This window comes from Lepidochelys olivacea (assembly GCF_965140295.1).
Source record: "Lepidochelys olivacea isolate rLepOli2 genome assembly, chromosome: 3".
NCBI lineage: Eukaryota > Metazoa > Chordata > Testudines > Cheloniidae > Lepidochelys > Lepidochelys olivacea.
Genome location: NC_140413.1, coordinates 82,113,795 through 82,141,095, shown reverse-complemented (window position 1 = coordinate 82,141,095; position 27,301 = coordinate 82,113,795). Strand labels below are relative to the sequence as shown.

At 41.9% G+C, this 27,301-nt stretch overlaps 1 protein-coding gene across 7 annotated transcripts in view; it reads left to right on the top strand.

Annotated features, from left to right (window-relative positions):
- The first annotated feature begins 4,862 nt into the window (after positions 1 to 4,862).
- ATG5 (autophagy related 5) overlaps positions 4,863 to 27,301 on the top strand; it is a 121,609-nt gene continuing 99,170 nt past the window's right edge. For 2 of the 7 annotated variants that reach the window (XM_084624599.1, XM_084624604.1), the window contains exons 1-3: positions 9,119 to 9,240; positions 12,239 to 12,366; positions 21,995 to 22,073. In XM_084624599.1, the coding sequence (XP_084480725.1) occupies positions 9,133 to 9,240; positions 12,239 to 12,366; positions 21,995 to 22,073 (315 nt within the window). In that variant the 5' untranslated portion in view covers positions 9,119 to 9,132. Of the gene's footprint in view, positions 5,023 to 5,047; positions 5,086 to 9,079; positions 9,241 to 9,770; positions 9,956 to 12,238; positions 12,367 to 21,994; positions 22,074 to 27,301 lie in introns of those variants that run through there. The other 5 variants (XM_084624601.1, XM_084624600.1, XM_084624602.1 and 2 more) reach the window with 5 other exon arrangements.

The window sequence follows — 27,301 nt, the reverse complement described above, 5'->3', positions numbered from 1 at the left end:
GGCCAAGATCTGTCAGTATCCGCTGTGGGCATCCACGTCGAACAATAATTTTGTACATGCCCTTTGCCACCTCAGATGCTGACTTACTTCTAAGTGGAAAGGCTTCCACCCATCTTGAAAGATAATCTATGGCTGTCAGTATATACTGGTATCCGTCCTTTGTTACTGGTAATGGTCCTATTAAATCCATTCCCACCAATTCCCAGATCCGAGTGACCTACATACAAGGGTACCAGTTACAGTCATACTACACGTGTTTCTTAGTAAATGTTCTCAGTAAACCCATATGTCATAAGCAGAGAATGTAAAGCCCACTTTTAAATACAAAAGAAAAAGAAAGAAAGAAAAAACAAAGAAACAAAAAGGAATGGGTTATGGAAAACAATACAAGAGTAAAGCTGAAGAAATATCCCCAGTCAGTGCAAAGGCGCATTAGAGGTAATTGCTGCACTATGCTGTGCCACTTGTATGCATTGGACTCGTTTCAAAACCAAAGCCTCATTGTATTGCAGAAATAACAATGGATACTGATAAACAATAATGTGTCTGATTCCAAAATTCACCTTTATGCTTTTCAAAGTGCTATCCAGATTTAATTCCTTTCCCTCTTTCTGGCAAGACAGACATCGTGCAACCTGTTTTTGATGGAACAATATGATGATATTAACATTTCGTTATGGAAATAGTATTGCAAGGGTACAGAGTTCACATTTGCACACCAAACATATTTTTATATTTCTTTTATACATTTTGAACTTCTATTTCAATTGTAAATAGCATTCTTCAGGAATTAGTTTAATTACTTTACATACCCAATTGGCAATGTCTTTTGTCATTCCTGGCCAATAGTATTTTGATGTCAGCATATTCCTCGTTTTGAATATTCCTAGAAGTCCACCCAATAGACTGTCATGATACCTTTCAAAGAGTTGCAAGGCTTCTTTCATGGTATGCACAATGACAACCTTTCTTCCTTTTGCAGAATGGAACAATGTCCCCTCTGTTGATAATAGAAGATGGAGCACGGAGGATGATTAAGGGTTCTCGGGGCCCTGGGCCAGAGCAACTGTTGGGCCTTTACCCACCCTGTCCGCCAGCTGAACCACCTATGGCCCTATCCCTTTCGTCCTCTTCCCCAGGATCTCAGCCATGTTCCACCTAGACTCCCCACCATTTCGCCTGCCCCACAACTCCTTTGCTCATTTCCCACCCACCCTGCTCTCCCACATTGCCCCAGGACTGGAAAAGCTCTGTCCCTGTGTCACAGGGAGTGAGAGCTCCTCTGGTCCCAGGGCTGTGGTTTGGATGCTGCGGTTCTTTCGGGGACCAGGAGCGAGGTGCTGTGGATTCTCCTGCCCCACCAGGCACTTCTGATGGAGACGGGGTCGGGCATAGGGGCTTCCCCTGCTGCCCCGCAGCTTCTGCCAGGGCTGGGGTGGGGGCAATGTGTTACACTTAAGCTATGACCGGTTATTTGCAAAGCCATTCATTAATTATAAGGCATATGCCTATCAAAGACATCTATATACAATAAGGTTCATAATACCTTGAGTACAAGGGGGGAATTTCAGTGTATAGTTAGAAATTATTGCTCATTGAACATATAGTGATTGTTGCTGGTGTCAGTTTTGGTGGGTGTCCTTTCAGGAGTCAGACAGACTGGATACTGTGCCCTGGTTCCCCAAGAAGACAGGTATTATCTGTGACTGCAGAGGTCTTAACAGGGCATTGAGCATGAAATGATCTTTAACAATATGTTGTGACTACTTAAGGAAATCCATTCCACCTTGGTTTAGGCGAGAGACCACTGATTGATCAATAAGAATCTGGTGTTGCAAATCCTCCACAGTGCAATTATTTTTTCTTCTCCATTGTAAGTGCAATTTTATTTTGGTGAGTTTTGCACACAGATGCAGAAATGTGGACTTGCACATCCAAAAGTTCTGCAGCTGCTGCTCATGAGCCCAAGCCTTCATTGTTGCAGAAGAGTTTTGCCCTTGGGAAGGATGTAAGATGTCACCATATAATACACTTACTGAATATTTGTGAATCAGCTTCTACACACAAGCAATGATGTGTGAACATGGGATTGTAAGGGTTGGATTCACAGGCAAGATAAAAAGAAAAGGAGTACTTGTGGCACCTTAGAGACGAACCAATTTATTTGAGCATAAGCTTTCGTGAGCGAAAGCTTATGCTCAAATAAATTGGTTCGTCTCTAAGATACCACAACTACTCCTTTTCTTTTTGCGAATACAGACTAATACGGCTGTTACTCTGAAACAGGCAAGATAAATGCAGCAAAAAGCAATCCTAAAATTTGTGAACTGTTATGAGACTTCACATAGACAAATAGTGATAAGAGACTCTTTTCAATACTCAAAATGTGTGATGCAGAGTTTGATGGAATGTAGGGAAATTATTTCACTGCATCAAGTCTCCTGTAGCAGTAAAGTAGCACTGGGGCAGCAGGTTTTTATATTTTTTGGTGGCGTCCAGAAAAGGTCCAGGGGAGTTTTGCTGTGGGAGGGGGTTTGGGGTCAGTACCAGGTTTACAATGGTGCCAATGGCGCTGTGGCATCAGGCCCACCCTGGGAAGGGGTCCATTACAGACCCCTCTAACCCATCCACATAGCCAGGTCTGGCCCCTCACCTGGGGCAGTCCAGTACACAGGCCTTGCTGTATGAGCAGCTCTCAGCCAGCAGGTTCCACTCGCCAGTAGGGGGCTCATCACCCAGCAGCTGGGGGCCACCATTCAGGCTCGGCAGGGATGCTGGCCACGGGGCAAATGGGAATGGGTCGGCTGGGTGGGATCTGCCCCGCTCCCCAGCACTGCTCCAGCTCTGAGCTATCTCTGCTGCCTGGGACCTGTGGGGCCCCACCTGCCTCCCCGGGGGAAGAGCCACCTGGGACTGGTGCAGAGGCTGGGCCAGTCTCAGCCAGTCACAGGGGACAGTGCAGTGGGGCTCAGCTGAGTGGGTCCTGCCAGGCATGTGGGTCCTGAGGGAGCCTGGCCTGGGTAGGCTCTGCTCCTGCTCCAGCCTGGCTGACTGCACCACTCCCAAGGGGCCGGAGTTATCCTGTCGCAGGATCAGCTCTGGCTGCACTGCCGGCTCAGCTTGGCAGACACAGTCACCTCCCATCAGGGCCGGCTATTGTGGCCGGGGGTCAGGGTGTGGGAGAGTAGGTCTCTAGTGGGTATGGGGGTGCTGGGCAGTGGGGAGATCTGTGTGTGTCGGGGGGCTGTGCAGTGGGGGAGATGTGTGTGTCAGGGTGCTGGGAAGTGTAGGGGGTCTGTGTGGGACACTGTGCAATTGTGGCGGCGGGGGGTTGGGGGGGCTCTGGGCAGGGAGGTGCAGGGTGCTGTGCAGTTGTGGGAGGGCTGTGGGGGGCGTTCGGCTGGGGGGCACTGGGCAGTGAGAGGAGCTGTGGGGGAGTTCTGGGTAGGGGGGCTGTGCTGGGCATAGTGGTCTGTGGGAGGGCACTGGGCATGGGGGTTTGTGGGGGTCTCTGGGTGGTGTGGCACTGGGTGTAGGGTGTCAGAGGGGTGCTGGGCAGGGGGATAGCATGGTGCAGCATGGGCCTGCCCCCAAGGGGAAGAAGCATGATGGCAGTGCAGGGCCGGGCTGGCCAGTGTGCCTCTGGCAGCTCCCGGTTTGTAAACAGTGCTCTTGAACTGGGCTGGGTGGAGCAGGGCTGGGTCATGGCATGTCATGACCCATCTCCCATTGTGCCCAGCCAGCCCCTCGCCCTGAGGACTCTGCCCCCCTGCACCATGTCCCCATTGCCCCCGTGGGGGCCCACAAATATGTTTAGCACTGGGCCCACAAAAGGTTAATTCGGCCCTTTTTGGGGTGCAGGCTCTGGGGTGGAGTTGGGGTGCAGGAGGGTTGCAAGCTATGGGGAGTTTGAGTGAGGAGTGCAGGCTCTGACCTGGGGCAGGGGATTGGGGTACAGGAGGGGGTGCAGACATGTGGGCTCTGGGAGGGAGTTAGCAACTCAGCAGGTCATACAAGAGAAAGGCGCTGCAGTGATGTCATGCAGACACAGACACTGATAGAGGACTCTTTTACGCATTCAAAATGCGAGATGCAGAGCCTGAGGCAGGGCGCGACTGGTCAGTATTTCACAGCAGTCCCTCTCCTGGCCTGGCCGGAGCAGCAACGTCGCCCTGCAGCACTTGGCTACCACAGCGAGGAGCTGCGGGCACTGGGCTGCCTGTGCCTTTAAGAACCCGGCCCCAGGACCCGCCCTCGGCTCCGGGGCCTGCGAGGAGAACGAAAAGGGCCTCTGCACCCCGAGATTTCCGAGCAAGCAGGCGCCTCATCCCAGGGGGTCACTGTCCCCCCTCCCTAAACGGGGGGTTTGCCCCCCCCACGGTCCGCGGCCCCCCCCGGCTACCACCGGCCCCCCGATTTTTCCCCTTCAGCCCCTCTCCTGCCGCTACCTACAGTAGCTTGATCCCCCCCGACAGGACATTTCTGCCCCTTGCTCAGATCCTGACACCCACCCGCCGCTGCGATTTGCCCCCCCCCCCTTAATCCTTTTAAACCCCTCCAAGAAGGAGGCAGCAAATCGTGAGCAGGAGTGAGGGCAGAGTGAGGGCAGAGGCAACGGCGCAGGTCACTGGGCATGCTCAGTGCACCCGAATGGGGGGAGGGAGCCGTTTGTGTCCTAGGCCAGACTCGCCACTGCGCGCGCACCTCCCTCGGCTTCGCTGAGCCCGGCCTGGGTCAGCCCCAGCCCTGGCCGGAGCGGCGCCTCCGGGACACCGTCTCTGCCCCACCCACGCAGAGATCAGTCGCAAGTCCCCACCCGGGAGGGCTTTCGTGACGTCATTCTTCCGCGCCGCCGCAACTCGCCTTTGCTGCGAGTTCCGGCGTCGCTGATAGCAGGAGGGTTTTCCCTCGAGGGCGGAAGGCTCTGCTCACGTGACAGGCGGACTGCGCGCTGAGTGGCGGAGGGCGCCCGCCGCTGTGTCACACATGCGCGCGGCTGGGGGGCGCGCGGAAGAGGTTCAGGTAGTGGCTTCCTTTCCCCCCTTTCCCCTCCCCCCCCCGCGGGAGGCGCGGCCCCTCGTGGGTGTGAGTGACTGGGGATGGGGCACGTGGAGCCGATGCGTGGGGTGGAGGCGGGAGGGAGATGAGAGTGGAGGTGACCTGGGCAGGGAGCTAGTTGGGCCTGGGGTGAGGCGAGGGGAGTGAGTCGGCGGGGGAGGGGGTAATGGCGGGGGGGGGGAGCCTTCCTGCTGGCTTCCGGCTTCCTGGCCCCATCTGGCTCTTGGTGATTCCAGAGCAAATTAGCGGCGTTTGTGGGTGAACAGATGTTTTTGCTCCCTGAGTTTCTCCTGTGGTCTGGAAGTCACCTGGGTTTTTTGGGGTTAGTCAAGAATGCCAGAGATTCTGCAGTCATTCAGGAGGCCTTGGTGGGCCAGAGAGCAATCCAGCCCATTATGCTGTGTTGACTGGGCAGGACGAATATAGTAATTGTAATAAATCTTCTTTTTGTCAGCCAAATAAGCGTGAATGTCTCCAAATATGCATGGAGAGCAGCTGGAGTAAGGAGGCAGTATTTTAACATACTGACTTATTTGCTATTATCTGGTTTTCTTTGGCTAGTTTTTTGTTCTGATCATAGTTATGGGCCCATCACTGGGTATGTCTACATTGCATATCTGAGCTAACTTTAACCTATCTAGCTCAGGTACAGGAGCAGCAGCAGCAGCAGCCCAGGCTTCAGCGTGGGATAGCTACCTGAATAATTACCCAGAGTTCTGGATGGGCTTGTCCAGCCTGCACTGAAGCCTAACCTGCTATGACTTCACTTCCAGTACCCAAGCTAGGTAGGTTAAAGCTAGATCACATGTGTCTACAGGAGCTACAGTCACACCCTGTGATGCAGTGTAGACATGCCCACTGTGTCCTGTTGATTCACGGACAAGACTTTGTAGGAAGACTGTGAAAATGTTTTTCAGCATTATTAGTACTAGTTCACCAGTAAGCAATCTTAGGAGACCTAATAATGTAGCTAGGCCATGAGTGCTGCTGTTTTAAGCACCATGTTATGTCTGGTTTGAGCAGGGTTGGATTAAATGTTGCTTAAAATGCAAATAGCCTGGCCACACTAGGGCTCTGCATGTTGCTGACGCTGGCAGAGATGGATGGTGGCACGTTTTTGGAAAATTTCTTTAATATAGGCACGTCTATTCATGCACTTGGGTGGGGATAAGGTAGTTCATTAGGTCTGTCTGCATTCCCCAGCCCTCCCCATCTTCCATTCTCTCCCTGCTGCTCTGTTTTGTCCTGCAGTTACTGGTAATTCTGAAGATGCTATTCTGTAATCAGCCAGCCTTTAGTCAGAGTCATTGTTAAAGATTAATTGACTTCATTTTAAAATGAACGTAGACTTGTTAAAATCAGTTACTTTGGCTTTTCAAAAACAGCTGTTCTTACAAGTATTGCAGTTCTAACTCTAACTTGTGAAGAATGCATTTTTAAAAATATAGGGCACAGAAGACTGGTCTGCACTTGAAACGCTACAGTGGTGCAGATACAGTACTTCAGAGTAGACTGGGGTGGGCAAACCATGGCCCATGGGCCACATCTGGCCCTTCAGATGCTTTAATCTGGTTCTCGAGCTCCCACAGGGGAGTGCGGTCTGGGGCTTGCCCTGCTCTGTATGTGCCATGGCTCCCGGAAGCAGCAGCATGTCCCCACTCTGGCTCCTATGCATAGGGGCAGCCAGGGGGCTCCACATGCTGCCCCTACCCCAAGTACCAATGGGAGCTGCGGGGGTGGCACCTGGGGACAGGGCAGCACACAGAACCGGCTGGCTGCTCTCACCCCCTCCCACAGGCCAACCCATTACCTCAGCCCGGAGCCCCTCCCGCACCCCAACCCCTAATTTCATGAGCATTCATGGCCTGCTATACAATTTCCATACCCAGATGTGATCCTCAGGCCAAGAAGTTTGCCCACTCCTGGTGTAGACACTGCATTTGGCGGGGTTCTACCATCGGCATAGGTAATCCACCGCCCAGAGGCAGTAGCTAGGACAGTGGAAGAATTCTTCTGTCGACCTAGTGCTCTCTGTCTACACCACTGAAGAACATAGCTGGGTCAACCTAATTTTTTAGTGTAGACCAGGCCTAAGCCTTGTTACCTGGCAGAGTGCTGCCAAATGATTTCGGCCCTCTTTGGCTATATCTATGCTGCAATTAAAAACCTACGGCTGGCCCATGCTGGCTGACTCGGGCTCAGGCTGTGGGGCTGTTTAATTGCAGTATAGACTTCTGGGCTTGGGCTGCAGCCCAGAGTCTGGGACCCTCTCACCTTGCAGGGTCCTAGAGCCCATGCTCCAGCCCAAGCCTAGAAATCTACACTGCAGTTAAACAGCCGGACAGCCCAAGTCCCAGGGGCCTGAGTCAGCTGGCAGAGGCCAGATGCAGGTGTCTAGCTGCAGTGTAGGCAGGCACTTTGAGAATACAAGTGCTCCCACCTCTGTGTATGAACCAGGTAATGATAATTTAGAAGGTGCATGCCTGCTCATCATCAGTTTGCAAACAGCTAGAAGATAATAAGGTGATAAAGTAACAGCATGGATTTGTCAAGAACAAATTGTGTCAAACCAACCTAGTAGCTTTCTTTGACACGGTAACTAGCCTTGTGGATGTGGGGAAGCAGAGGATGTGGTATATCCTGACTTTAGTAAGGCTTTCAAACTGTCTTGCATGATCTTCTCATAAACAAACTAAGGAAATACACCCTAGATGGAGATACTGTAAGGTGGGTGCATAACTGGTTGGAAAAGTGTTCCGGAGAGTAGTTATCAAGTGATTCACAGTCAAGCTGAAAGGTCATATTGAGTGGGGTCCTGCAGGATCAGTTTTGGGTCTAGTTCTGTTCAGTATCTTCATCAGTGATTTAGACAATGGCATAGAGAGTACACTTATAAAGTTTGTGGAGGATACCAAGCTTGGAAGGGTTGCAAGTGCTTTGGAGGATAGGATTAAAATTCAAAATGATCTGGACAAACTGGAGAAATGGTCTGAAATCAATAGGATGAAATTCAATAAGGACAAATGCAAAGTACTCCATTTAGGAAGGAACAATCAATTACACACACAAAATGGGAAATGACTGCTTAGGAAGGAGCACTGTGGAAAGGGATCTGGGGGTCATAGTGGATCATAAGCTAAACATGAGTCAACAGTGTAACATTGTTGCAAAAAAGTGAACATCATTTTGGGATGTATTAGCAGAAGTTTCGTAAGCAAGGCACAAGAAGTAATTCTTCTGCTCTACTCTGTGCTGATTAGGTCTCAGCTGGAGTTTTGTGTCCAGTTTTGGGCGCCACATTTCAGAAAAGATGTGGACAAATGGAAGAAAGTCCAGAGAAGAGCAACAAAAATGATTAAAGGTCTAGAAAACATGACCTATGAGGGAAGATTGAAAAAATTGGGTTTATTTAGTCTGGAAAAGAGAAGACTGAGAGGGGACATAACAGTTTTCAAGTACATAAAAGTTTGTTACAAGGAGGAGGGAGAAAAATTCTTCTTAACTGCTGAGGATAGGACAGGAAATAATGGTCTTAAATTGCAGTAAGGGCAGTTTAGGTTGGACATTAGGAAAAACTTCCTAACTGTCAGCATGGTTAAGTACTGGAATAAATTGCCAAGGGAGGTTGTGGAATCTCCATCATTGGAGATTTTTTAAGAGCAGGTTAGACAAACACCTGTCAGGGATGGTCTAGATAATACTTAGTCCTGCCATGAGTGCAGGGGACTGGATTAGATGACCTCGAGGCCCCTTCCAGATCATCACTACCTCCTACATGTCTGACAGCTAAGCAACTTTTGTGTATTCTTTAATGTTCTGCTATTTAATTCATATTACCTGTAGACCGTTTCAGTCAACCCTTTTTTTTTGTAGCAATTAATAAATTTGGTAACTTGATAAATAGAACTCTGTTCTTATTACCTTTTGTCATAGGACCATAGTAAAGGGAGTACTGTAAAATTTTGTATCTTTTATTTGAAAAAGCTGATCTTGCTTTTTGTCTTTTGGGGGTGTGGCATAGTTCTGGTTGAAGAAATAATTTAGTCTACATGTGCTTCAGTACCCATTGGAAGAATGACAGATGACAAAGATGTGCTTCGAGATGTGTGGTTTGGACGAATACCAACCTGCTTCATGCTGTATCAGGATGAGATAACTGAAAGGGAAGCTGAACCTTATTATGTAAGTACAATGAAGATAGGCAGGGCTAGCCCAATCACATCTGGGTTTTTTTTCAGGCTCTTTGGTCTTGATGCTTCTGGTGGGAATGTTTTTTTGTGTGTGTGGGTTTTTTTTTTTTTAAATGCAAGCGAGAGTGGGTGTTCTAGTATAGGTGGTGACTAGGTAGCTGCTGGTGTTCTTACCAGTATTCCACCTAGACTTGATCCAAGGAGAGTTAGATGACACAATGAGTTTAAAAAAGAAAGGGGTGTCTGGCCTGTGGTAAAACTCTCACCATTATTAGCATTCATGAAACTGTAATAATGAGTGTTTTAAAAGGTGTAGGCAGGGCTTTTCACTTGAACCTCAAATTAATTGTGTTGCATACATGGGTATGGTGATGTCCAGTTTGTGCAATGAGTGCCTTTAAACGTATGTGAATAAGGTTGCTGGTTTCAATGGAAAATAATGGATGTGTCCTAAGAAGTGTTACCCTATTAGGAGTAGACAGAACATATTTATAATACTTCTTTAGACTAAGGGCTAGTCTACATACCACACTACATTGGTGCAACTGAGCCGCTGTGGCGCGTCTGGTGAAGACGCACTGTGCCAATGGGAAAGTGCTCTTCTGTCGGCATAATTACACCACCTCAACAAGAGGCGGAAACTGTATCAGCAGGAAAATGTCTCCACACCAGTGCTAAGTTGGCGGGTATTGGAAGGGAAGAAACAAGTAAGTTACTTTTCAGAAGGTTTAACCTATAGGGTGATCTAGGCATTTGTGAAAAATATTTATAGGCTTTACTAAAGTTCTGAAATCCTAAGAACAGGTAAATTAATTAGTTTAATTGAGAGAAACTAAACATCCACGGTTGAAATGTGTTTTTTTTTCTCTCTTTTAAAATTACTTACCTAAATCCAGAGTGAGTCACCTAAATGTAAGTGGCCTGATTTTCGTATATGCTAAGTATCTACAGCTTCCATTGATCTAACGTGAACTGTAGGTGCTTGAGATCTCTGAAAATGTGGCCATTTTTACTTAGATGACTAGTTATGGATTTAGGTGTCTAACTTTAGGCACCTACATTTGAAAATTTTGACTAAAATTAGTAACATCAATGAAATTAACTTGTGATCATACGGTCTGGTTACTTAAAAAACAGAAACAAAATCATATTCCCACATTATACTATTCCATACTTAATTGGTATTACAATTTGGACTAAAGTAGAATAGCTAAGCAAGATTTTGATGAATGCAGTGTTTGATACCCTCTCACAAGAACCCTGCTAAAAAAGCTTCTGTGAAGGATTTGCCATACATTATTGACCACCTTGTTGCCCCACCCTACACAGAAGAAAATTGGTCTGTAGCAACAGTGAAAGTATACCTGTAATGTAGAAACATATCCCACATGGATCTAGCTGCAAAAGGAAACTAACAAGGGTCATGTGATACAGAAACAGAAAGATGCATGATAAATAAAAATTGATATTTTAAATCACAAATGTCTGGACCCCCGTCTCAAGCATAGGAACTGACTAGAATTAGTCTGTAAAATGGTTTGAGGCCTTTGAATGAAATACGCTAAGTAACCTTGCAAAATTGTCATAATTTACCAGTTCAGGCACAAAATTTTCTTGTCCAAACTTATTGTGATGACATTTAAAAAATTTTAAGTTATTTTAACTTCTCTCCCAATGTTAAATGCTCAAGCCAAGTGGGAAGAGATTCATGCAAATACAGGCTCTAGAAATGCAGTATTAAACCTTTAAATCTTGTGGGAATGCTAAATAATAATTTTTTTACAAAAGACTTCCATGTCAACTTGTTCTGATTTGGTTTAATTTTTTTTAAAGTTAACCAATCTTTTGATTCAACCATTTAAACAGCATATTTTGAAGTCTATTAAAAAAAACAACTACATTTTTATATAAGGGCTTTTCTGCTCACCTTATGTGTCTAAGGACCTTTTCAGTTAGTTCCTCTCTTACTGACTTTGTGAGGAAATGTTGAAACTGATTCTATATAAGTGCAGTCAAACGTGAAAACTAGTTAAAATACTCTTTTGCTACTTTAATATAGTTACAATTTTTAATAATAGGTATAAAAGTTTCAGATGAGAAGTATGGGCAGGTAAGAGTGTTAGGAGTAACTAATTAACTGATGGAGGATTCAATTATTTTTCTTGTCTTTTACTTAGAGTTGCAAACTTTCTGTTTTGGATAATGTGCCTCTTCTATTTGAGAAATATACTTAAAAGGTGAATTGCATAGAGTGTGTCTCTGTTTCATTTTATAAAATGGTAGTTTTTCCTTCTATTGTTGAGGAGGCAGTCAGTGGGCTTTTAAGGACTGGGGAAAATCGCAACAATCCTGATGGGTATCACATATGACTACAAAATACGAAGGGGTTGGGACTTGCAAGATGCAGAGAATGCACGGTGCACTATGACACTGTTCATATGAATTGAACGATATTTTGAAAAGTTCATATTACAAATTTTTAAAGTATCAAATGTTTATCTGCTCAAAATTTTTAGCGCAAGTGAATCTTTATTTTCAAGCAGTTCTTTATAGAAATGTATCTGTCCTGTTTAATGATATGGCATACTCTATTTTTATACCTCTTTGTAACTGGACCTGACCACTGAGTAATTTCTGCCTTTTAGTAAATTTCTTCTGTCTCCTTCCAGCTGCATTGAGTGAGGAAGAGAAAAACAATTTACAGGCTATTTTTTGTGTTAAGATATTTTCAGTGCTGAAGCCAGTTACATTCAAAACTTGATTTAAAATAAGTATCATTTGATAGCATTAACTTATTGGCGTTTAAGAAGCAAATTACTATTACTGTCTAAAAGTATGGCATGTTAAAAAAACAAAACAAAAAAGACCCAAAACACCAACTGCATATTTTGTCTTTGTTTTTGAAAAACAGTATCTATATTTGGCTGTATATTAGATTTCTAAAACTTCAAAAAATAAATGACACCTGCTTGTACAAACTTTCCTTTCAGTTGCTTTTACCTAGAATAAGCTACTTGACGCTGGTAACGGACAAAGTGAAAAAACACTTTCAGAAGGTTATGAGACAAGAAGATGTTACTGAGATATGGTTTGAATATGAAGGCACACCGCTGAAATGGTGAGTTGATTTAACTTTGCATCATTAAACTTTGCATGTATAGTACTAAAAACTACTGTATAAAAAGTTTGAGTTAAGGATGCTGTCAGTATTTGCATCATAAACTAATCACATCTTACTGTAAAGACTAGAGTTTCAGTACAATAGCATCTTCTCAGAGAGACCCATCACAATATTACCATTTACAAACATTTTGAATTAGTTTTGGGATGAGTGGTATTTAAACTGTCTCTCTGTAGAACACTTAATTAAATGCTTACTGTGACACATCTGATGCTCTGGAAGCATGGAATATTCAAGGACTGTTATATTGAGATATGACATGCTATGGATACATGGAATATTCAGACTATTGTGTCAACTTTATAAATATTATATGCATCTTTATAAACTGGCTAGTAATTGTATTCCTGGCTAAATGGGGGAGCTAACAGATTTGTGGTGGTTGGCAACTGTTTCATGAACCTAGTTGATCCCTTTGTACTTTCTGCTGTTGACTGTGAACTGTAAAAAGAAACGTTACTAATCAATAATCTTTCATGGAATAATACTTCTCTTCCATAAATAAGGAACTGTTTTTAAAGCAGGTGATTTGAAAAGTATGGTGTGTGCTACCTCAGTAGAAATAGCATTTGTTCTTAGTCAAGCATTGTACAAGGCAAACTGATTTAAACATGGTTTTTAGATACATTTCTATATGTTGTAGATGGGAAGAAAAATATTGATATTAGCCACTGGGGTCTCTGTGAAAACTAAATGTCATCTAGCGGACGCTGCTTTGCACTGTACTGCTGACTTGCAGGTGTTGTCTTGTGACTCTCGCGCTAATGAATTCCTATGAAAGGTGTTGCTTGAAATTGTTACTAGGGCTGTCGATTAATCACAGTTACGTGATTAACTCAAATTAATTATTAAAAAAAATTAACCGCTTTTAATCACTCTGTTAAACAATAGAATACCAATTGAAATGTATGAAATATTTTTGTATGTTCTACTTTTTCACATATATTGATTTCAATTACAACACAATGCAAAGTGTGCAGTGCTCACTTTATATTATTTTGTATTAACTATTTGCACTATAAAAATAAAATAAATATTATTTTTCAACTCACCTCATACAATTACTGTATTGCAATCTCTTTATTGTGAAACTTCAATTTACAAATGTAGATTTTTGTTTGTTACATAACTGCACTCAAAACCAAAACAATGTAGAACTTTAGAGCCTACAAATCCATTCATTCCTACTTCTTGTTCAGCCAATCACTAAGACTAACAAGTTTGTTTACATTTAGGGGAAATAATGCTGCCTGCTTCTTATTTACAAAGTCAGCTGAAAGTGAGAACACGTGTCCGCATGGTACTTTTGTAGCTGGTGTTGCAAGATATTTACATGCCAGATGTGCTAAAAGATTCATATGTCCCTTCATGCTTCGGCCACCATTCCAGAGGACATGCTTCCATGCTGATGACGCTTGTTAAAAAAAAGTGTTAATTAAATTTGTGACTGAACTCCTTAGGGGAGAATTGTATTTCTCCAGCTCTGTGTTTTTTGGATTCTGCCATATATTTCATGTTATAGCAATGTCGCATGATGACCCAGCACATGTTTGTTTTAAGAACACTTTCACTGCAGATTTGACAAAGGCAAAGAAGGTGTCATAACCACACAGCTAAGGGTAGCTTAAAATTCCTCCTTACCTGTAAGGGGTTAAGAAGCTCAAATAACCTGGTTGGCACCTGACCAAAAGGACCAATGGGGAAAGAAGATACTTTCAAATCTGTGGGGGTGGGGAGAAGGCTTTGTCTGTGCTCTTTGTTTTTGTGTTCCCTGGGGAAGCAGAGAAGCATCAGGTCAGAAAACTCCTTCTCCTAAAATCATCCTAAAATGAGTCTCAATATTGCAAAAAGACTAAGTAAATAAGCTTATGGGGTCTTTCATGCGGGTCCCCACATCTGTATCCTAGAATTCAAAGTGGGGAGGGAACCCTGACAGAAAGTATCAATGTAAGATTTCTAAAGCTAGCTACAGCATTCGACCCAAGATTTAAGAATCTGAAGTGCCTTCCAAAATCTGAGAGGGACGAGGTGTGGAACATGATTTCAGAAGTCTCAAAGGAGCAACACTTTGATGCGGAAACTACAGAATCCGAACCACTAAAAACGAAAATCAACCTTCTGCTGGTAGCATCTGACTCAGATGATGAAAATGAACATGCGTCGGTCTGCACTGTTTTGGATCGTAATCAGGCAGAACCCTTCATCAGCATGGATGCATGTCCTCTGGAATGGTGGTTGAAACATGAAGGGACATATGAATCTTTAGTGCATCTGACACGTAAATATCTTTCAACACCAGCTACAACAGTGCCGTGCGAATGCCTGTTCTCACTTTCAAGTGACATTGTAAACAAGAAGCGGGCAGCATTATCTCCTGCAAATGTAAACAAACTTGTTTGTCTGAGCGATTGACTGAACAAGACATAGGACTGAGTGGCCTTATAGGCTCTAAAGTTTTATATTGTTTTGGTTCTGAGTGCAATTGTTTTTTGGTACATAATTCTACGTTTGTAAATTCAACTTTCATGACAAAGAGATTGCACTACACTACTTGTATTAGGTGAATTGAAAAATACTATGTTGTGTTTTTACAGTGTAAATCTTTGTAGTCAAAAATAAAGTGAGCACTGCACACTTGGTATTCTGTGTTGTAATAGAAATCAATATATTTGAAAATGTAGAAAACATCCAAAAATATTTAAATAAATGGTATTCTTCTGTTAATAGCGTGATTAATTGTGATGTTGTTTTTTAATCTCTTGACAGCCCTAATTGTTAGCAATACAAAAAGAAGGAAACTGGAATATATGTAAGAAATCTGTACATCCACAGTGGAAGTGTCTCTTAGAATTGAACAATGGTGATTATTACTTTGAATTGTAGAGCCCCCAATGTACTACATACTGTTTAAATAGTAAGACATTGTGTGGCAAGCACTATCTTATATAGATAGGTGAAATATTATGACCTCTATAATCTGTCATTATGTTGTAACGGTGGAAAAAGGGAAACTGGGCTCTTAATATATTTTATTGGTTTAAAAAAAGAATGGCTTTAACTAAAAACTAATTTGTATTTTGATACTTTTCTGTTAGACTATCCCCTTCTTTTTTCTTTGTATCATCGTAGTACCTAGAAGCCCTAATCATGTACCAGGACCCCACTGTACAAACACAGAACAAAAAGACGATCCCTGCCCCAAGAATCTTCCAATATAAGTATAAGATGAAATAACAGATGGATACAGACCGATTGGGGGGGAATACAAGGCAACAAAGAGACAGTATTGGTTAGCATGGTAGGTACTGTTCTCTGTATACCAGCAACCTAACAGTTGTCAAGTTTTTATAGGCATCACAGCGAAGGAGAGTTATGAGGAGAGAGATTTGAAGGTGAATGATGAAGTTGCTTTGTGGACATTTACAGGGAGCTCTTCCCAAGCCTGTGGGGCAGCCTGGGAGAAATCAGAAAGGGTTTGAAAATTTAACAAGTGGGCAGTGGAGGACAACATCATTGGCTGATTGGAGGCGAGTATCGACATCTCATTAGCAAGAAAAAGTTGATGGGTGGGGTCTCACAGTGAAGGACCTTGAAAATGGAAATAAGCAGCTTACTTTTGATGCAGAAGGGGGAGCCAATGGATGGATTCAAAATGAGGGGAGACATAGTCTATGATGGGCTAGGAGAACTATCTTTGCTGCAGCATTCTGAATGGATATGAGCAGGGCAAGGTTGCATTTGTCAAGACCAGAGAGAAGGATGTAGCAGTAATCAAGACACAAGATGATGAAAGCCTGGATGACAGTTTTTAGCTGCGTGGTTGGATAGGAAAGGCCGTATCTTAGAGATGTTGTGTAGCAAGAATCTGCAAGTTTCAGATGTAGCCTTGGTGTGAGGTCCTACAGAAAGGTTCAAGTTGAAGATTGTGCCCAGGTTACAGGCCTGAGCGACAGGCAGGATTGTGGTGTTGTACACAGTTATCAAAAAGGAGTTTAGGAGCTCTGTTTTGGCTGTGTTTTAGCTTGAACTGGCAGCTAGACATCCAGGAGGAGATGTCCAAGAGACAGGTTTATTTTAGTTTGAACAGAAGGACACAGGTATGGAGTAGAGAACAGCTCCAAGGACATTAGAATTAGACTGATTTCTAGGAGCACGAGGCACTACTTCAGGAGGAATATCTTTAGAAGGTAAACAGCCAAGTAAAAATGGGGTCGCTTAATAATGATCAAGGCTATTAATGGTATGATTCTGCAAACATTTAAGCATGTACTTAACTTTACTACCAGAAGCAGTCCCATTGAAATCAGTGGGGTTGCTTGCAGTAATAAAGTTAAGCATGTGCACAAGTGTTTGCAGGATTAGGTCCTTATTTTCACTGTTGTAAGCTTTACTTACATAGGAAAGTGTTGGGCCATCTGAGGGACCTTTTTAATATTTGAGCACCAGCAATGTGGTGAATACTGTACAGAACAGAGAATATGTGGGTCCTGCCCCAAGGAGTTGATTTAACTACCTTTTTTTTTATGATGTAAAGTGACAGTCTACTCTTGTTTAATGTAAGATGCATAGGGTCTTAACTTGTTTTTTTGGGGGGAGCTATAGGGAGGTGCTCCCAAGCATTATGGAACTCTGGCTTCCCCTGGGAGATAAGAGAATGGAGAACATGACAGCCGTTACTTGGAGAAGTTTGTGGCCTTCTTTGCAACAGTACTACAGAATGGCCCATGGGTACCCCTTGTGCTTACTAGAAGACCAGGGAACCTAAAATTACAAGGCATTCTCACATTTATTTAAGATGTTGGTAATTTTCAGAGAGACGAGATAGGTGAGTTATTGGACCAACTTCTATTGGTGAGAGAGACAAGCTTTGGAGCCACAGAGAGATCTGGGAAAGGTATTCCTAGCGTCACTGCAAAATGCAAGGTGGAACAGATTGTTTAGCATAAGTAGTTAGCTCATACTTTAAGGGATGGTTCAAGGTAGAGTGGCCTGTTAACATCTCTGCAGTCATAGGACAAAAAGAGGGGATTAGTGGGTTATGAATTGTTATAATAAGCATTTAAATTTAAATTCATTTTTCTGCTAGATACTACAAATTATGGACTGAATAGAGCCATTGGATTTATGGCTTATTACAACAATCTGTAACCCACTAACCCCCCTTTTGGTCCTAAAACTATCCCCTCTAACCTTCCGCTCTTTTCAGAAGCCTGAGGGGGTGAAAAATGGAGTCTGTAGTGTGCCCAAAAAGTTAATAAATCTGGGCTTTGGTGCATGGACCACATTTGTGTGTTAACCGTTTCAACAGCTTAATAGATGACATGAACGGAAAAAGATCAATATTGATTCTTCTGGTACCATGCAAGAGAGAGCCCTTATGGCAGAGAAACAATGGTGAGATGGAGCTGATTATGCTGGCATTAGCTTTTTGAAGGCGGCAGGCTAAGGGAACAGTGGCATTGTAATGGAGTTGGGGGAACTCAAATGGGCAAAGTATTGTGAGCTGTGTTATATAAATTAAAAATAGTAAGCCTTTTTTGCACTGTCAGGAGGTGCCATCACAGTATATAATGTTAATGCTAAACAGTATTTAACAAAGGTAGGTTGATATAGTCTGGCAACATTAGGACATTACACAAATAGAATGGGTGTCAATAAAAATCACCAGGAGGGATTGGGTAAGTTTGGTAATTGTTTTTAAATTTATTTTTTCTCCTCTATTGCTTTGAGAGGACTTAATGCACTAGTTCACTGACCAAGCAGTGTTAAAAGTCCTCAAAAAAGATACATTTTAATTAAATGTTCACAGTCTACCTGAAAACTGGTGTATTGAAGTGCAAAGAAAACAAACCGTGGGGAGGGGGAAGTCTCTGATCCACTATTTATAGAAATCTTACCCATTAATTGACTAAAAATTTTTACTTATTACAGTGTTGGTTTTTTAAAGCTGATTATGTCTCTTTATAATGGCATGTTGATGAGTTAAAAATAAATGTAAACAAAACTGCAGCGGAACTGCTACTTAAAAAGTCATTGCAAGAGTTTTAGTACAATATTCTGCACATTGGGTGGAAAGTAAATATATTGCTAATAAATGTGAAGCCCCAGAAACTCATAAAGTGGTAATCTCTCAAGTATTATTGATTAAATAGGAATTTTGTATTCTATTTTATGAACACACAATGAGAAACTGAAACATAACAAAAATAGAGATGTATGCTCTCTACCCTCTATCTCTGTATCCATCTTGCATACTTTGAGTTGGTTCCACATCTTAGTCCTAAACTGATGGCCACAGGTGATTTCTTTTACTAAATTTTAATGCTCTAGGACCTGATCCTTCATTTCTGATACACCCAAAACTTCCACTGATGGAGGAGAAAATATGGCAATTAGTAGACTTCAAATACCTTGCATTTTCTCAACTTTCACCTTCACCAGAAATTGTGTCATGGGAATTCTTTTCTATCCTTTATGTGACTTATATGCTACATGTGTCTTATTTTATCGCCACAGAAAAGTGGTTCTAGCATGAAAATAACAGTGCTCCTACTTGTTCTGGCTGACACACTTCATCTTCTCCAATGCTTTTTCAAAGCTTCAAAAAAAAAAAAAAAGCTGTAAAGTTGATGACCGTTAATTTTCCTTAGTTGCCTTATGTCTTTTGAAAATATTAATGAACTTTAAATAGAGTTCTGCAGCTGCACACTTACACCTCACAAGCACTTGCTCTGTAATACTATAGCAACAACTAATGGACGGGGCTGGAAGTCAAATTACTGCTATGCATTTATAGATTAAAGCCTTGCCAAAACTAAGAATTGCTCCAGCAGCTTATAAAGAGAACTGTGGCCTCTTGGAATCTTTTCCTTTCCTTTTTTATTTTTCCCCACAAGACCTGTCTGCCCTGGGCTCAAAATCCAGTTCAGGCTGACTCTGGTAATCAAACAGTATATTTTGAACAGGAAACCTCCCTTAAGTAGTTTGCACAGTCATGTTGTCTGACTTTCTGCCAATTTCTTTGGTACTTGCTTACTTTGAAAAATTTTGTATTTTTTTAATTTGTTTTTTTTATTCCTCCCCTGAGCTCTATAGGTGCAATGATCTGTGCTTGCACGCCCCTAACATGCTTTTTTGTTTGTAGTGTCCCATACAAAGGCGTGCTTTAGAAACAGTGCTCCTGTGTCACAGCACTTCCCTAGAAGTTCAGTTCTGTGTGAATGGGATGGAGAATGTAACTATCCCCATCCTCTGCTAACAAACAAACCCTCTCTTTCCCCCCTTCCCCTTCTGTTGGTGTGTTCCTGCCCACTCTGTCTACCTTGGCTTAGAAACATCTTTTATTTGAAAGAACTATAAAAGGTCTCTCTGTAGGTGCTGCTCAATACCATAGGTGTTCCTGGCTCCTAAAATACATCTCAGGTTAGAGGTCCTGAAAATGAGTGGAATGCAGTCTTGTGGCATTATTTTAAGTCTGTGATGGCTTGGAGTTAAATGCTAGAGCGTGCACATTAGTGCTGCTTCAGAATTTTAGAGGAAGAAACCATCTTGTTTGTAGCTCTGAAGATTGTAATACTGTAGTCATAGCATTTTAATTTTAATGGGGATTCATGTTTCTGCTCAGCAAGTGATTTCTCTGGTGGGGATTCTGTCTGCAGAACTAGCCTCAGAAGTACTGTGACGGGAACAAAGTGACATGAATACTTCCTCATAAAAGGATCCAGCAAAGGACATGCGCTGGAAGCAGTTGTTGAAGAACACTTATTTCTCTTAAGCATGTGAATTTATTTCATACTCTCTGAAGTAAGGAGACCAAAGGGAAAAGGTAGCAGAGGTATACCAAGAAGTTTATTTTATGTATTAGTTGGTATCTGTATTTGTATAGTAAATTAAAAATGGCTCTTTAAGAGCCAGGTGTCATGCAATATGTTCCCTGTGTAGTAGTGTAATTCTTAAAGGAAGTCTGCACTTAACTTTGACTGGTGGGCTAAATAAAATATTTTTCCATGAATTGCCTTTGCAGGTCTTTTTATTGTAGGACTCATGTGCCATGACTGCACGCCACAGAACTTCTACTAGTTAAAAACCCTAGTAAAAACATGTGCATTAATAATGGATCCCTATTTTTTAAAAGTCCTGCTCTGTATCCATCCTTTGTTCTCATTTTCTACCATCAAAAAGCAGTCATGGAGCCACTTTCTTGTTCTTTCTCCCTTCCTCACTAATGTTAGGAATTTTAAAATAACACACTTCTGTCTGAATTTTTAACCTACAAGACGTGTCTTGAATGCAGTGTTATTGGAGCTGTGTTGGTCCAAGATCCCAGACTTGAAGAGTTCTGTGTAAGCTCAAAAGTTTGTCTCTTTCACCAACAGAAGTTGAACCAATAAAAGATATTATCTCTCACATTTTGTATCTCTAAACTTGTCTTAGCTTTTGGGCTAACTAGCCAGCAGATGGTGCTGAAGCACTAAACTGTTTATATATATTTTCGGCTGTTACAAAAGTGTTCCGGTATATCTAGAAATGATGTTGTCTTCTCCTTCAATCCTTCCTCTTTAAGGCCCCCGTCCTGGAAAGTCTTAAACACACGTTTGATTGTATGCACTGTGAACAATCCCACTGAATTCAGAGGGGACTACTCAATGTCTGAAGTTAAGCACATGCATAAATATTTGCAGGATCAGGGCCTAAGAGAACAGTTTTACTTTGTCATGTTTCCAAAAATACTAATTTCTAAGGTCTTTGAAGGTATAAGAGAATTGAGCATGATATGCCAAATCCAAGAGAAAATTCTACTGAGTACTAAAGCACTTGTCATATTTCATTAAGAGAGACATTTAACAAGATGGTCGTCTTTAGATTTCTGTACAAAAAGATTTGTAGAAAAGTTTTATGAAGTAAATATTTGGGAAAGGTTTAAAATACAATATTTTTTCTTGACCAGGCCTGTAATTTATTGCAAAAGGCCAGCTTTTATGACATAGTAAATTTTATCTACATTTTTTACTTCAAGGTAGAAAGTGAACACTTAAAGGGTGCAGTCTGTTTTCTTGTAACTTATATTAGTTTTAATGGTATTGCTCGTAAACCTTAAATCCCAGTTTCCCTATACTTTTTCCTTCTATTTTATTCTGACTAGTTTTATAGTAAAGGGGTTAAAAATGGCACAAATCCTGCTTGGCCATGCCTCACTCAACCTACCTGCCAACATGCCTTTGTTCTGCTGCTTGTTTACAACCACTCACTTAGGCTGTAAGCCAGGAGGCGGGATAGGGAGTCATGTCCAGAGTTAATATGATATTCTGTAAGATTGAGTATAAAACTTGGAGTTAGAAACTGTTGAGTTCTAGTTCCGACTCTGCCAGTGACTAAGCCAAGTCAATCATCTCTCCTTGTACAGGGCTTTGAGCATGCTTAACGCTGACTAAAAAGGTGGGGAATAACTGGCAATTTTGAAGTTGGGAACTGGAAGTATATTTTCTGTTATATATAATTCTAAATGTAAAACTCGTGTGCATTTAATATACTCTTCACCCTCCCTCCCTCCCCCCTTATTTTTTAGGCATTTTCCAATTGGATTGCTATTTGACCTTCATGCATCAAATACAGCTCTTCCTTGGAACATCACAGTACATTTCAAGGTACGATTAAAATACGTTCTTTCTCTGGTTAAAAATAAATCAGCTTAGTAAGAACTGCATGAAACTTTGAAACCAGAAGGTTTCATAATTATACTTACACCTATCGCTCAAGTATATACTTTTTTTTTTTTTTTGGAAGGGGAAAGTTTGTGCTTCAGTACAACTTTTCAGAACTTTCTGGAAATTCAGAGCTGGCTTTTTCTGTCCAACAAGTATGCATATGTGTTTAAATGACCTGTCTTGGAAAATGACTCTCTGTTTTAATCTAAAAAATGAACTGTTCGCTTCAGAATAAATTGTTTGAATGTATGCTAGTGCAGTTGGGTAGAGGAGAAGGCAAGAATTCTCTACAGTTGTCTTTTGATGCATTGTAACTTGAGAAGGAAAGTCACAGTTAGAATGCTTGTTTCTTCGGAAATATTTGGAGGGGCATAGGCTTATACAAATCTTTGAAAAATCAGATGACTGTTTGGTATATTGAAAGCACACTTGGTCTGGGTCCCCTTCAAGGACTTAAGTGAAATGAGTTTGGTAGCCTTGCAACAGTTTAGTCACTGGGGGGAAAACAGTGCACTGATTACACATCGTAAAACTGTCAAATATAATTTAGTAGTGTTACTGATCTTTGCTCAGGAGAGTAGTTGCACTGAATTAGCATTGAACTTGAATTATGTTACACCCAGTAGTCATACACAGTACTTTCAAATATGAATTGAAGTCAAAATCACAAAAGAATCTTCCATGCCATATTAGCAATTTTCATCATTTTAAAATAAAAAACAAAACTCATTCTTTTTCTATTGCAAAGATGCAAAAGAGTTAACATGATGAACAAAATATTTTGTTGCTAGGAAAAACTGGGTTGTTGACTGTGTGTGTGTTTTGTGATTGTGAAATGGAAAGCAAAATTAGGAAGTATTTACTTAGGTTGTTCTGAATGCCCTCACTAATTGAGCTGAGGGACATTCGAACAACATAATTTTAAAAAAGTTTAGGAAGTCTTGCTAACAGGAACACTGCAGATGAATCATTGGTACTTGTGACATGCATTTTGGAGAACCTGTAGCTGTGTGGAAGTCTGCTGGGAAGATTTTAAACAAATTCATTACTTTTGGAATTGTGTGCACCTATTTTGTCTGAATCCTCTGCCTTAACGTTACACTAATAGTTGTTTCACATTACATTTCCTTTTAGTTACTATTTTTTATTAAACATAAAAGTAGCTTGTTAGAAAATAATTGAAAATACAAGTATTTAAGAAAAGGTGTAAGCTATACAAGATAAAAGAATGTAGACTAGTTGAGGCAATATGGGTTATGATTCCTAGAGGAAATAGGTAAGGAAACAAGACAATCCGATATTTGAATAAGATAAAATAAGATTCATGCTATACACTTCTTTCTACAGAAATTTCCTTTTAAAAAAATATGGAAGTGTCCAGGAATGCCTATTCTGATTCTTTTAGGAAGTGTGCCCTCTAATTGAGTTCCTTACAGCATGCACCTCTAAGCATCATCTTTAAAATGAGTTTTTAAAGATAGGCATGTTGCAGAGAAGCCACCAGAACTCTTGAGCTCCTTTTGGAAATACCTGAAAGATAGGTGGCATTGACAAAGCCTTCTTGAAAATGTCCAAATGATACTGTAGACCCTGTTCAATTTCTTAGATTGTGCCATGTAATCATTGTACATTCTAAGAAAAGTAGCGCTTACTGGCCCATTTCCTGTATTAACCACATCATGAGTACAAACATTCTAAGAATCTAAATGGTGTCTTGACATTTTTGACATCATAACACACTATCACAGATGGGATAAGAGAGAGGGACTTGCCATTTTTTTGCTGTTTTCATTCATGCCTAACACAAGCAATCGGCTACCAATTTTGTGAGCTCTTACACATGCCGTACATTATGGGGCATGCAGCCTTGGAACCTACATAATTTGATTTGAATGTGTGATTTAAATAATTCTTCACTGGGAGAGTGGGAAAACACACACAATTTTTGGGGGGATAACGTGGGTGGAAGGGAAGGTTGAAGAGGAGGGTCATAGGCGCAACAAAAGGGAAATCAGTGGTGGAATCTGCTCAACATCTTAGATGTCCGTATACAAATGCAGGGAGTATGGGGAATGAACTGGAATTATTAGTATATAAAATAAATTATGACTTAATTGGCATCACAAAGACTTGGTGGGATAAGTCTCATGACTGGAATATTGGTGTAGAGGGTTATAGCTTGTTCAGGAAAGATAGGAGGGGAAAAAGGGAGGAAATGTTGCACTATATGTCAAGAATATATACATTTGTTCTGAGGTCCAGAAGGAGATGAGAGGCAGACCAGGTGAAAGTCTCTGGATAAAGATATTTGGAGAAAAAAATAGGGGCAACATCATGGTAAGGGTGCATACTATAGACCACCAAATCAGGGAGAGGAGGTGTATTAGGCATTTCTAGAAGAAACAACAGAAGTATCCAAAACACAAGATAGAAACGGGAGGCTTTAACTATGCAGACATCTGTTGGAAAAGTAATTTTGCAAAATAATTCAGTAATTTCTTCCAGTATCTTTCTGGGTATTTAACTATATATATTTAGCTGCAATTTTAATCACAATTCCTCCTTCACTTGCCAAGATGAGAATTCAGAATTACTCTCCATGTTTCCTTTTGCTGTTGCAGGGAAAGTGCAGAACCTTGAACTTGGGTCTTGGAAGGTAAATGAATGAAAGTAATTTTGATCAGTTACTAAGATGCATTTAAATGAATACACATAATGGTCGGTTACGTAATTTGAGCGGTAGAACAGTTTAATACTATATATAAGCGTTACTGGCTATGCAGATCTCAAAATTGTCTGTGTGCTTTAAGGGGCTCATACTCAAAAGCTCCTCTTTTGTGTAAATGCAAATTTCATACCTAGGCCCTGTACCTACAAACAATTGCGTACATGTTTAAAGCATGTGCTTAAATGTTTGCAATATCAGAGCCCTACATAAGAACGGCCATACTGGGTTAGACCAGTGGTCCATCTAGTCTAGTATCCGGTCTTCCGATAGTGGCCAGTGCCAGATGCTTCAGAGGGAATGAACAGAAAAGGTAATCCATTGAGTAATCCATCCTCTGTCATCCATTCCCAGCTTCTGGCAAACAGAGGGTAGGGGCCCCGTCCATGACCTTCCTGGCCATTGATGAGCCTAGTCTCCATGAATTTATCTAGTTCTTTTTTGAACCCTATTATAGTCTTGGCCTTCACAACATCCTCAAGCAAAGAGTTCCACAGGTTGACTGTGTGTTGTGTGAAGAAATACTTCCTTTTGTTTATTTTAAACCTGCTGCCTATTGATTTCATTTGGTGACCTCCTAGATCTTGTGCTTTGAGAAGGAGTAAATACCACTTCCTTATTTACTTTCTCCACACCAGTCATGATTTTATAGACCTCTATCATATCCCCCCTTAGTTTTCTCTTTTCTAAGATTAAAAGTACCAGTCCTATTAATCTCTACTCATACAGAAGCTGTTCCATCCTCCTAATAATTTTTATTCAATGTCTTTTTTTGAGATGGGGTGACCAGACCTGCCTGCAGTATTCAAGGTGTGGGAGTACATAGATTTATATAGAGGCGATATGATATTTTCTGTCTCATCATGTATCCCTTTCCTGATAATTCCCAACATTCTGTTAGCTTTTTTAACTGCCACTGCACATTGCGTGGATGTTTTCAGAGAACTACAGTAATTCCTCGCCTGATGTTTTAGTTATGTTCCTGAAAAATGCTACTTTAAGTGAAACAATGTTAAGTGAATCCAATTTCCCCATAAGAATTAATGTAAAGGTGGGGGATTAGGTTCCAGGGAATTTTTTTTCCCAGACAAAAGACTGATGCTCGCTCTCTCAAGATAGCTAGAGCTATAGAGAGATATGTGCGCACACATACACAGTATAAGTTTTAAGCAATTTAATACTGTACACAGCAATGATGATAGTGAAGTTTGATTGAGGTGGTGGAGTCAGGGTGGAAGAAGGTGGGATATTTCCCAGGGAATGCCTTACTGCTAAATGATGAACTATCCCTCATCTGAGCCCTCAATGGTTAACATGTTGTTAATGTAGCCTCACGCTCTACAAGGCAGCACAAATGGATGGAGGAGACACAGCATGGCAGAAAGAGACAGAGACACACTGTGTGTGTGTGTGAGAGAGACTGACTCACATTTCCCCTTTAAGTTCCCTGACCCCACTCTAAATACACTGCCTTTTTAAGTAGATCATAGAATATCAGGGTTGGAATCAGCAAGTTGAGACAGCAGCTGCTGCCAGCAAGCTCCCTCCATCCTGAGCCCTGTCATGTGGAGATGGGGTACTTGGGGAGGGGGACACCCTGATGTTAGCACCCCTTTTTCTCCCCGCTCTGCACAGCAAGCAGGAGGCTCCCAGGAGCAGCTCCAAGGCAGAGAGCAGGAGCAGCACATGGCAGTGGGGGGTGGGACAGCTGAACTGCCGGCAATTGATAGCAGGGAACTTAAGGGAGCTGATAGAGGCTGCCGGTCCACCCTGGTTCCAAGCCCCCACCAGCTAGCTTCAACGGGCTGCTTTTTCTGCAAGCAATGGGCAAAGCAGGCGGCTGCCAAACAATGTTATAAGGAAGCATTGTGCAACTTTAAATGAGCCTGTTCTCTAACTGATCAGCAACATAACAGTGTTAACCGGGACGAGGTTAAGTGAGGAGTTACTGTATCCACAATGACTCCAAGATCTTTCTTGAGTGGTAACCGTTAATTTAGACCCCATCGTTTTATATGTATAGTTGAGATTATGTTTTCCAGTGTGCATTATTTTTCATTTATCAACGTTGAATTTCATCTTCCGTTTTGTTGTCCAGTTATCCAGTTTTGTGAGATCCCTTTGTAACCTCTTCAAAGTCTGCTTTGGACTTGACCTATCTTGAATAGTTTTGTGTCCTCTGCAAATTTTGCCACCTCACTGGTTACCCCTTTTTCCAGATCATTTATGAATATGTTGAACCATACTGGTCCCAGTACATACCCCTGGGGGACACCGCTATTTACCTCTCTTCATTATGAAAACGGACCATTTATTCCTATCCTTCATTTCCTATCTTTTAACCAGGTTCTGATCCATGAGAGGACCTTCCCTCTTATCCCATGATGGCTTACTTTGCTTAAGAGCCTTTGGTGAGGGACCTTGTCAATGGCTTTCTGAAAAT